The sequence below is a fragment of the Seriola aureovittata genome, chromosome 20 (genome assembly GCF_021018895.1).
Source record: "Seriola aureovittata isolate HTS-2021-v1 ecotype China chromosome 20, ASM2101889v1, whole genome shotgun sequence".
Taxonomy (NCBI): Eukaryota; Metazoa; Chordata; class Actinopteri; order Carangiformes; family Carangidae; genus Seriola; species Seriola aureovittata.
The window spans coordinates 11,094,027-11,106,966 of record NC_079383.1 but is presented as its reverse complement, the minus strand read 5'-3'; the positions used below and the strand labels follow the sequence as shown (position 1 = coordinate 11,106,966).

The window sequence follows — 12,940 nt, the reverse complement described above, 5'->3', positions numbered from 1 at the left end:
TGTTAGGGCTGCAACTAATCTTTAATATAACTATCAATGAACCTTTCAGTGATTTTTGCATTCTGACATCTTCGAACTGCTTATTTTGTTCAAACACTCAAAAACCAAAGATATTCAATTCATAATCATAGAAAGCAAAGAAAAGTGGCATATCCTCAAAATTGAGATGTTGGATCCAGAGAATACGTGTCATTTGTTTCTAGATAAGTTCATGTTTGTCTGTTATAAAAAAACACTGTTGCTTGATTAATTTTCTGTCAAGCAACTAATCAGGTAATTGACTTATCATTTCAGCACCAGTGTTCTCCCTTTCAGTCTGTGAGCTTATGCTCATTTGTGTCTGCAAACGAGCCCGTGTGTATGTAATTTGTGTGAGTGTATGCATCTAAGTGTCTGTATGTACCAGTGTCCATGCATCTCTGTGTTTGTGCGTGTCTCATGGTTCAGTGCGATAAGCGTTCCCCAGTGTCATGGATCCCATCTCTTTCTTCCCTCACATCCTGTCACCAAGGTCACACACACACACACACACACACACACACACACACACACACACACACACACACACACACACACACACACACACACACACACACACACACACACGACCACCTAGAGATGCTGGCTTTGTGATTAATGTGATTTGAGTTGGAATACTGTTCATTTCTCTATAGGTGGCACGTCCAGTCACTAAACTGGGTTATTTCAGGACTTTACTCTGATATTTCAAATTCATTAATTCATCCATTCATCATTATAAGAAGGAATATTATGGTCACATATTTGGGAACACTCAGATGTACAATTACTGACTGATTACAAAGACCTGTTTTGATGATTGTAACATATGCTGGGGCTTAAGTGTTTGTTCAGTTTTCTTTTGTGTATATTGTTTAAACAGTGTTAGCCCTCACATTACAAATATGTAATAACATCAAAAATACATAGATGAGATGAAATATGTGAAATATCTATTTTTATGCACTGAATGAGACCTTAAGAGCTTCAAGCAAGAGAGTGAACATAAGGCTGACAAAGACATAGAAGCAAGAAGGACACAAGGATATAGAAATATAGCTGGGAGGTGAGTCACGCTTCAGAAGTAGGGAGAGAGAAAAGAGGAAAAAAAGGGAAATGGAAGGTTATAGACAAAGAACTCAAAAGGGATCCATGGTGTGAGAAGGAAAGGAGAAGAAAAAATAAGGGAGTTGACAGAAATTGAGTGCTGGAGAGAAAACATTGTTATGGAAGCCAAATCATAAACCACTGATTGCCCTTGTGCCAGATTCACAGATGCAACCGGTTGGCGAAGCTCTGTGGCACATTTATCACTCCCATATTGAAATATTTATCAAACAAATGTTTAGAAAAACTGTTCCAGCACATAAATGTCTTCCCTGACTAAGACATGACAAATATTAGACAATAAACCATAATGCCTAATAACTTGATGTTTAAAGACAACGCTAATTAGGTTTATGCCACAGATTTAAATAAATTTGAAGAGCCAACTGGCACACAAGCAGAAGGAACAGTACAACACATTGTCACTCCCAACTCATCACATACGGATGCTTGGTCAGGGCCCCTTGGCGTCACTTTTTAAAGCTCTGGGTTATGACTGAATGAAGTGCCACAGTTATTAACGGCAGTGGAGTCACCAGGGGGTGGTTGGAGTGGATGGAGGGCGTACAAAGCGCACAACAAAATCGCATTGGATAAGGTTAGTGAAAGATTGTTGTCATGGTTATGTGTTGGCACTCAAAGCACTTGGTTAAGGTTAGGTACAGACTGCGGTGTGGTTTAATACAGAGAAAATGTACACGTTAACAGACAGGCTGCAGCCTGCTTGACTCATGCGCTACTGCAGTAGAGAATAATGGAATAATAGTAATAAAATAATAATAATAGGGGTACCCAGTGCGTTAAAAAGTGATGCCAAAGTGCATGTGAGAACATGGGAGTGAGACACTGCCCTGAACTGTAACCTCCTTTGTGCATTCAATAATCTTTCTTATGCATTCATATGGAGAAGACTTAGTACATGAAAACAAGAAAGCCTTTTTTGAACTATGTGAATGGCGACAGATAGGTGCTTGAAACGCAGGCGGTTCTCAAACAGACTCTGACATGGTTTTCTTGAAAAGCCATTTTTCTCTGCCTAATTGGTTCTCAAGGTGAAATTCTAATTCTGTTACCTGCATTGTTCTTATTGTGTGATGCACTACTGAGGACAATACGGTCTTGGCCAAGAGTATCTCCGTCTCTACTTTCAGTTTGTGTGTGGCTTCTGTTGCTGAACCGCTTGACTATTGGAAGCTTTCTTAAATGTAGTAACAGGATAATGGGAGATTGGTCTTCATTTTCATCTTTCAAGGTTTAGACTAAAATGTTTTATATTTCAAAAATACCTTGCAGCTAGGTGGTGGCCTCCACATCCTCCTATCCCAGTGTGCCTATTTTAAACACTTCACAATGCAAACAAGGACTGCTGGGAATGTCAGTCTGTCAGTGAGTTGGTAGGTCCACCACCACTGGTCCCCTGACCTTTCCAGTAGCGCCACCAGCAGGTTGACTTTGAGTGAAATTACATTTGGCGCACATTTTCATGTCCCCCTCAGGATGAGTTAATAATTGACTTTTCATCTTGTGCCATCATCGTCCAGATTTTAGTTTGTGAAATAATTTGGTTTATGACATAATACCTTCAGCATGATGACATATCCCTAAACTAAGATAGTACACATGGTAAATATTATATGTGCACAACATCAATGTTTTAATGTTACCATTATGAACACGTTAGCAATCTACTGTTAGAATTTAGCTGAATGCACTGCTGTAAGTACATCCCCACAGAGATGCTAGCGTGTCTATAGACCCGTTGTCTTGTTAGAATGGAAATCACTGATATTGTTTCAATAGATTCTTTACCAGACTAATTAATATATGTGACTAGTGCTTAATAAAGCAAATGATTAACAGCAGATTAGGTACTGTAAGCGAAAAATCTGATGTTGTTGGGGCTTTTGTCCTGGATTACACTGTCATGTCAAACATGGTTGAAAGGTTTCACTGCATCTAAAGAAGTAAAGCAACACATTCAAGCAGATACCCCAAATGTAACTGCCCTGCACGTATTAATACAGAAGAATCATGTTTATACCCAAGAGAAATTGAGAAAGGTCTGCAGCCCAACCTCTTATTACATTTTTTTGTTTTGTTTTTCTTTTACATATTGTGTACACCACTTTGATCCATCAATTAATTGAACTGAAAAATTGTGTTACACTGTTTCACTGAGAGCAGCTGTTGACCTCTGGATTAGGCCACAGGTGTGTAAAAAAACCAAAACGAAAAACAAAAACAACAGCAAAATCACTGCCACTGAACTTGCGGGGGCTGACATGATGTTAGGTACAGTTTGAGGTGAAGTCTGGGTCTGGAAGCCAACTACATGATTCATTTGTCTATGGTTGACCAGATGGGTTACATGCCAGCACCAGCAGATGGTAAGGATGACTGACTGCACTGTCTCTGGTCATTAACATGGACATTTTCAGCCACACACACAAACACACACACATGCCAAAAACATCCTTGTTTTGCTATACTTGTGGGGACCTGATATTGACATAATGCATTCCTTAGCCACTAACCATCACAATTCTAACCTGAACTCTAAAGTCATGTCTTAATCCTCAATTGGCCATTTACACGTGTGGGAACCAGCATCTTTGTCCCCACAAAGCTTTCAGACTCCTCAAGTATACTGGGCTCACATTAATTACCTGCATGTACACACAGTGTGAGGTATAATATCACAGCATAATAGTGACATTTAGGATCTCAGGCCTGATATAGCACTTATTAAACAGTTTTCCGGATTAATAATAATAATTTAACTTTTTCACTTGCTACTTATTTTGCTACATACTTCAGGTGAAAAGTTGTTTTTCATCAAAGGACTAAGAATAGCTTCATCTAACAGAAGAAACAGCAGCACATGTCATGGAAGGCAATGCCTTTGACTTGCCCCTCAGGGCATGTTTCAGATATCACTGTTCAAAACACTTGAACCTAGATATGTAGCCTAGTTCTGCAACATGTTGAACTATCTCACATCACATATATATATTTCTTCCTCGCTCATTTTAAAATTTCCATTGAGACCTGTATTGCATCTCATTTGTGTGTAATTGAGCCATCAGTGGCATGTAATCTCATGGTCTCTGTACAGTATATTCACAGTAAATGTAGCATTTGATCTTAAGGTAATTAGTTTATGTCTGCCATCTGAGACCTGCGAAGCCTTTCAATCTCACTTTGTAATTAATTTGCTTGCCACACATTTTTAGCACTAAACCTTCAGAGCTAAGAGTTACACTCAGTTGTCATTTTATTTGGAATACCTAACTAAAACGAATGCAGTCCAATACAACAGTCGTGCAGTAAATCCTCCCTTCATGAAGGTCATAATGTTCAGTGTTTGTCAAAGCAGTTTTAGAGAGAGAGACAGACAAATGAAAATGAAAGATTAGGAGTAAACACAAATAGATTGCTGATTATAGACCCTCCAGGAAAAGACTGAACTCACCAGACCCTCAATGGTAGAATGACATCAGTTACAAAGACATTATATGTGGGCATATGAACAGCGACAAATGGATAAAAACCCATTCATTTGTTTTGAACTATTATAGGTGACCCTTGGAAGGTCCCGTTCATGGTCAGTCACGAGACCAAGCAGGTCTCATAGCAGGTGCATTACATTATAACAATAGAATATATGCTGCTTTGCTTCATATGCTGTCATTTATTTTCATTCCCTTCTATTAAAATGTCCAAACCCTTTTAACATCTATAAATGAGACTAATTCCTCTCTGTCTGCCTGTGACTGTATGGGCTGCCACTAAAGCAGCCATGGAAATGGGCTTCATCAATGCTGGCACATGTACACACACACACACACACACACACACACACACACACACACACACACACACACACACACACACACACACACACACACAAACACACACACACGCACACAGACACACATACGTATACACACGTACACACACAAACACCCACACAGACAGTTGCACTCTTACATACATACTTGCTCTTGTACCGACCATAAAAAGAGAGACAGTAATACACAAACAGGAGCATGCACGTCCACATACACACAGACACATAAGTACCTCCTTACTAAAACTTTCCCTGACTGACTAAGACATTAGTCATTTGCCTATGAAAACCCATTATATGGCAGCCGATCATCATTGCTCTTACTGAGACAGAGCTCCATACGAAGTATGAGAAGCATCAATCATGCACGGAGTACTTATTCACGTGTGAAATTTTTAATATATGTTTAATATGCTTTAATGGGCAAATTTATAATGTATGCTCCATGTTCCAGTGTCTTGGCCTGCACTATGGCAAACATACTTCAAAGTCATCTTTATTTTAAAGTTAGTTTGTTAATTTGGTCACTCAATATAAAAGAGTCTCACACAAAGCAGATAATAGAGTAAGACAAAGAGAATATGGCTCCTCCCAAGTGACAGAATGATCCATCTTTAGTAATTGTGCCTGCCATACTGCGACACGATAGACCCACACACACAAACAGATGTGATGTCATGGGTCATTAAATCATGGTTTGTTTGTATGTTGGCAGCTCTGTGATGAAGGGACGTTAGTAAGAGTGGCACCAGATTGTTGATGAGGGGACAGTAATGAGTGTGACACCAGTGAGGAGAAAGGGCATGGTTTCTGTCATGTTCTGCACTTCCTGCCTCAACAGATGAATGGACGGACAGACTGAGGGTGAAAATTATGGTAGATGAGAGATGTATAAACATTCCTTTGTCTTTTTAAATCCAGCTCTTTCTCTCTCTAAAACATGCAGAACGCACATATCTACACTCACAGTCCACTGAGATTGCAGAGCTCCACTCTATTATTCCCTTTAGTATGAAAAATGAGCAGTCGATAGATAATATATAAAGCATTATCATCATAATGATCATGCCTTGCGCTAAAGATGAAATCCATGTTTGCTTTTCCTTTCCACAGGATATTACTTTCCACAAAACCTCTCTGGTACTTTGTTACATCACACAGACTCAGATACCGACATTACTTCTGCTCTATGACATTTTAATCTATTTTTTCTTAGGAGATAAAAATAAATAAAGACAGAGGATGGAAAAGGCAGGGGAAATCTCAAAAGACAAAGCCATTTAATTGAGGAATTCATACTGTTCTGTTCTGAATATGTTAATGGATGATGCATTTGGGAAGTCAAAATCAGACTGAGGCTGCTTTCATACCTGTAGTTTGCTTCATTTGTTCTGGACTATAAATAAAATAACGTATGTTGCCTTTTACCGTTGTTCTAGTCTGTTTATGTTCAGGTCACAATCAGGAGGGATGAGTGAAAAGACTCATAGCTAGCCTGAGGCAATCTGTGAGCAAACAAAGCAGCTTCTTGGCTCCTGGCGGCTACCAGGGTGCCTCCAAACAGATTGTACTTTTGGTTGCAGAAAGGCTTTATCTGACATGGGTCAATTAATACCAATAGCACACAGCAGACAAAAGTCAAGGTACAGTAACCTGTACGAGTGGATCTCGGGGAGAAAAAGTTATAAAATGTCTTCTTTTCTGGAGAATAGAGCTGCGTGGTGATGTATCCTGACATGTCAGTGTCAGGTATTTTGATGTGCATTGCATACCGCCAGGGTGCTAACCTTTAATCCAGCCCTGCAACTACTGATTGGCCCCTTGTAAGTCGAGCTGTTGCTTATGGTTGTGTGGTTTTACATCATTAGGATAAAGTTCCCAATCTCCATTTGGCTTTTACGAGTTTGCCTGAAAGCCCACTCAAATTCAGAATGAGAAATGTTTCATTTAGCCAAGTAAAACAGATGCATCAGGAATGTGATGCAGTTAATCCGTGCCAACCTGACAGAAACATGATACACACTGCAGGACTGACACACTGCAGGTAGATTAAGGACAAAGTGAACAGATCGGGCTCATGGGTTGTGTGGAAAGAGAGGCGGTCAATATGATAGAGCTTCAGAATCCGTGTGTCTTACAGTTGACCCAATGTCCCACAGAGAGCAGTGTGCCAACAATGATTAGAGGAATAGACGGGGAGAGAAACAGCAGGGATTAAACTGCCACTTAGTGTATGCATGTGTATTTGTGTTTCTGCAGTATCTGCTATCTGCTGTTTGCCAGAGAAACAACCAGAACTACAGGGACTGGATGGAAGAGAATAAAAGGATGAGAGGATGAGTGTTTAGATGGAAAGACTCTAACTAGAGTTCAGATACTGCTTTACGCACTGTTTTATCTGGCCACACATGCATACATTAGCACAAATGCTTATGCCTACACAAACAAGAACACACATGTCTAAGTGCACAAAAACATACACAAAGTTATTTTCCACAACAGAACAGTCAAGATAAGGCAACTGTTTCTCTGAATGATCGCCTCAATGTGAATATTCTAAATGTGTTATTTTTACACAGGCCTCAAGTGCAACTCCAGAATAACAATGTGCTTCATTGTACTCTGCTACGCATCAAGTCTTTTCTCTTGTTCTCTCTCACGATAGTTTTTAATTAAGACCCCATCCAAACCACCAACAGAACATTCTTACGTTCAAAGTTTTTTACTTTCTAAAAAGTTTATTTAACGATGTCTGACAGTATTGTACAGACATACCGATAACGCTTCATTTCCACTTGGATTAGAGAAGAAGAAAGGCAACATTTTCTTCCACATGTGGAGAGTGAAGATAATTAAGACCAAAGTACTCTCTCTCACTCTCTCTTTTTTTAGATGCTGCTGCTATTTTAGACACCTGTACAAGTTGTCGATACTGGGTGCCATTTTTTTGCCATCTTTCTTTATTGATTTTACACCAGTATTGTGAACAAAAAAGGGTGTCAGACTGAAATGGTCCCTGACTTGACAGACAAGACATATAAACAATCAGAACATGAACCAGCTCTCACTTCCATCAACCCCTGCACAACAGTCCTTTTGAAATATGATGGTTGTTTAAGTTACCACTTCTTTAATTTAAGATAAAAGTAGCCTATAGGCTACTGTGTGACTACACCACAGTGACACTTATTAGTTTGCTTTTTGGTATTATAGTAAACTCCACAATTTTAATTATTGTCAACACCTCATTGATCTATAGAATTACTTTTGTCCCGTTTCCATCACCCTTAAAGAAATGTAGTGGGTGGGTTTGATTGTGGGTTTGCCAATGCTTAGATGTGTGTAAGCTGAGCAGCACCTATTGATAAATATTGCAGTTGTGGTTCAACCATGGCAGAGATGGGGCATTTTTACTGCAGGCTGGGATGGCTTTTGTGCTACAGTACTTGAAAATCTTTACAGAATGTGCCAGAAAACATCTAGATATCCATGACTGGCTGATCCCACACTGTTGAAATGAGCAACAGTAGACCATATATACTTGACTGCAGTCAGAGGCTTCCCAACTAACGGTTACAGAGATGTAGACAAACAAAGAGAGTGACAATCATCATATCATTAACCATTTTGTGTATCTTCTTGCTTGAAATGAAAATGTTTTAATGAGTAAATAGCATCCAAGTTCTCTGTTTTACTGCCTTTGCAGCTGCAGTGAATTGCACACCATGCAGCTGTCACTTAAAATGGCCAATTCAAGTAGTAATTTAAATGTAAGTGTATAAATGTAGCCAGCTATCATTTTAAGATGCCTCGCACTTTGCCCACCAGTATTACAAAATCCTTTCACTTTCCCTCTATTACATTTGTGAATACATCAATAGTAATGGAGACCACTGACATTTACTTGGTTTTTATGAGTAATTTTCATTTGGTACAGAAAATGCATTATGAAAGGTTGAGTCAAGCAGACTGTCAGGAGATTAAGGAGAAACAGGAGCCTCACAACTTTTGGTAGGGCACAGGGCATTGTCCAAAACCCTGAAAATGATGTCCTACATTATTTTGCGGACTTTCAAACAAGATGATGTATCTTTTGAAACCCAGTACCTCTTATGCTCTTAAGAAGAAATTTATTCTTAAAACCAACTTATGTACTTTTTACGAAGATTCTGACATTCACCAATATTTTCTTATTTGGATTTGTTCTCAGGTAGGAACAGAATCTACGCACACTCAAAAGTACTTTCACGCACATTTGAGTGCTCACATGTTTGAGCAAAATAACTGGTTATTGCGTTTTCTTCTGTTCTACAGTTATATAATATTATATTATTTAAGTAACAATTATATTTTTGTCATGTATAATATTTAAAAAAAAAACTTTCGTTATTTTACAAAGAATTATGGTCGTTTGAAATAAATGAACACTGCATTAACACTTAACCGCTTGTTTGTGGCTCTCTTCCTGTAGCAATACCTCCACAGAACTACTAAAGTTCCTTTTGCGTTTTGATTCTGGTGCTCTATCTTTAGATTTTTGTTTTGGCATTTTCTCAACTTTCCCTTGTGACTTCTGTCTGTGTTTCCACACGATCCTTCAGTCTCAGGCCCTTTTAAGGGCATTTTCAGGTGTTTACATATGCTAATTAGGGCCAACTGGCACACACTTTCAATGTACAAGGAGATTGGCATTCATCAATTTAAGAAGACAGGTGCGCACAATTCTGCTGTTTAAGAACACGTTCATGAATCTGACTTAGAGTTTTCTTAAGAACTTTCTTCAGAATAACTTAAGAAAGAATTTAAGAAAATACTTACGATATTGGTGAATGAGGCCCAATGTTCCTGACTGGCATGCCAATCATAGGTTATTGAGAATGCAATAGTCCCACTGCTAATTTATTCAGTTTTAATTGAATTTTGGAAACACTCCAGTCAGGTTTTAGGGCTGCTTCCCTGCATAGCAGACAGCCCTTCTGCAGGTCACAAATGACTTTCTTGGAACAAAAGATTTAGTTTCAGCAATGTGTTGGCATTTCAGAAACACTACAATGGTTGAACAGGCATCTTAGCAAACATATCACAAACAATATCCTTGAAGTGGACTCTTTATCAATCACCCACAAAGAAAATCTTCACAACACAGAGTAAAGAATGAACAACAAAACAACAGAGTTCTTCCTTCAGAGTTCAGCTTTTCCAATATTCCTAAAATGATTAACACTGGGCTAGGTTCTATCTCCAGCCCCAGTATCTTTGATAATAATCTAAATATCAGTACATTAAAAGTGTCCTTATTTTGATGAAAATTAAGTTTAAGGTCGAAATTCATGCAAGAAATCACAAGGTGTGTCCTCCTCATTGCTCCCGTAGCTTCTTGTCTCTCTATAAATTCTTCCACATGGTTAAATTATAATATCATGTCTACCTTTCACATGGAATCCAAAAGTCTGCTCAAGTACCATTGACCGCTTGTCCAGGAATTTCCTACAACTAAACCTCAAATTAAAAAAGTCCTTTAGCTCTCCCCGATTGTTCAAAAGCTACACACAATGTCAACTGGAGAATTTTAATAAGGGCCATGATAAAGAGACTGGAGGTGTTCTCTTGATTCAACCTTTGATGAGCCCTTCACAAAGGTTATGCAGTCATGCCTCTACAACAAGCTGCGAATTATTTTGAAAATGAAACCTATCCTCTCAGTAGCTGACTTGGGGAAGGTCATTAATGAGCACATTTCCTCTTAATAACCTGCAGTCCTCCTGCCTCACTCAAAGGTCCTTTTATACCTGCAGCTAATCCGAAATTCTCAAACCAGTTTCCATCCTCCTGTGCAGACTCCCTTTAAAGTTTGAACTTCTTTTTAAGATCTTGCTGGTAACTCTGAAGCACAGTGTGATTTAGCTCCTGTGTGCATTACTGACCTTTTAACTTCTTTTGAATCAGAGCACAGCTTGATATCCGTGTGTAGAACTGTGCTGTCTGTTCCGCACTCTGGACTCACGGGGACCAAGTCTCCATAAGGTTCCAATATTGTAGATGATCTTAAATGAGCTAAATGAGTTCAGTTCAATGTATACAAAACGTCTTTATACTAAATCCCCCAAATTTATATTATTAACAGCATAGAGCACATTCTAATCAAAAACAATACTTACACTAAAACTACTTATTGTATGTCACTGACTGTATGAGGGCTGTAATTAATAACTATTTTCTGTATCAATTACTATACAGATTATTTTCTCAATTAACTGACTAAGCATTTGGTCTATAAAATGTGAGAAAATTGTGAAAATTCCCATCAGAGTTTCCTCTCAGTAACATCTTCAAATTGATTTTTTTTGGTCTGATAAACTGATTTATATTCAAATCCTCACAGTGGAGAAGCTGGTACCATCCATCCATTCGCTATACTGCTTATCCTTTGAGGGTCGCTGGGTTGGGTGAGTGGCAGGGTACACACTGGTCAGTTTGCCAGTCTATCACAGGGCTGACATTTAGAGACAAACAACCATGCACAGTCACACCTACGGGTAATTTAGAGTTTCCAATTAACCTGCACGTCTGTGACTGTGGCAGGAAGCTGGAGTGCCCAGAGGAAACACACGCAAGCACGAGGAGAACATTTAAATTCCACACACAAAGCATGAACAAACCAAGGTTTGAACCCCGAACCTTCTTGCTGTGAGGCAACAGTGCAACCAACAACCAGAGGAACCAACAAATTTAAGATTTTTTCTTAAAGAAGTGATTGATTAATGAGTTGATCTATAGAAAATGAATTGGCAACAGTTTTGATAATTGATTAATCCCCTATCCTCCCATCATTAACCTTGTGGCTCACACACACCTCAAATATCAACAATCATCTTCACAAGTGTGAATTCTGATTCTGGAGGTCAATGTGGTTACATTACATTTGCCAAGCTGCCCATTAATCAAAGTAATATAAAGAGCTGCAACTTCATAGTACAGAACATATTTATCCATGGCATAACACTTACTATCTCCCTGGCAACGGAGTGGTCCAACAGTCAGCTTGGCCAAAGATCCCGGTCTGTTAGTGTCACCTACGGCAATCTGGCTGACTGGTAAGTGTTCCTTATATATCAGCAGTCCAGAATCTTCTCTCCTGTGAGATGGTTTGAAAGAAACATATAGACAGAGGGGAAAAGAGAATGCTGTTTAGTCTCTTCACTTTGTTTTTTTTCATCTGTAATTTCTGCATAAAAAAACTGAATGAAGCAGATTCATGTTAAAAATCTTTCTCCAGTGCTGATCAGTGGACATAGGATGTCTTGGAGGGGCTGCGAGCCGAGCTGCTGCAAACCTTTGCTTAGCTCGACTAAAATCCTTCAACCGGTTAAAATATATACTAGTCAATTTTGACTGCTTTGTGCAGACAACCACAACGCTGATGCACATGTTTCGGGGATATGACACCATTTACAGGCGACCAAATGAAACAGACCGTTTCCATGATTAAAACCACAGATTTCTCGTGAGTTTGAAAATTGCTGGAAACATTTGGGATAATGTAAGTACACCACTCAACAAAGTATATATTTCTAGTTGTTTTTAGACATTTTAATGCAGAAAAGTTACATAGCCCATTAAACCTTTAAATCAATGTATGGATGAGAACAAGTGTGAACCAATAAAATGTATCTATCAATCAAAAATTATATCAATATAAGCATACATAAATAAAATAATTCTTTACTTTATCTTGCTAGAACATTAACAAGTCCACTGACAACATCACAACAGACAAGAGCAGGAATATTAAATATTTAAATTCCAGCTTTCAAAGTGGTAATGAGTTTGAGTTTGACATGTTTTAAATTATTCACAGAACTATTTGATTTTAATTATTTGTCATTCAATACAATTTGGAAATGAACGGTGAGAGAACTCATTAGTGGCTGTGTGTATGTATGTGTGCATGAGTGAGCATGTGTG

The 12,940-nt window shown here is 38.6% G+C and overlaps 1 protein-coding gene across 1 annotated transcript in view; it reads right to left on the bottom strand.

The window, feature by feature from the left end:
- cntnap2a (contactin associated protein 2a) overlaps nucleotides 1-12,940 on the bottom strand; it is a 351,965-nt gene that overhangs the window by 47,401 nt on the left and 291,624 nt on the right. Inside the window, exon 17 of the mRNA XM_056364796.1 lies at nucleotides 11,983-12,110. Within this exon, the coding sequence (XP_056220771.1) occupies nucleotides 11,983-12,110 (128 nt within the window). The remainder of the gene's footprint in view (nucleotides 1-11,982; nucleotides 12,111-12,940) is intronic.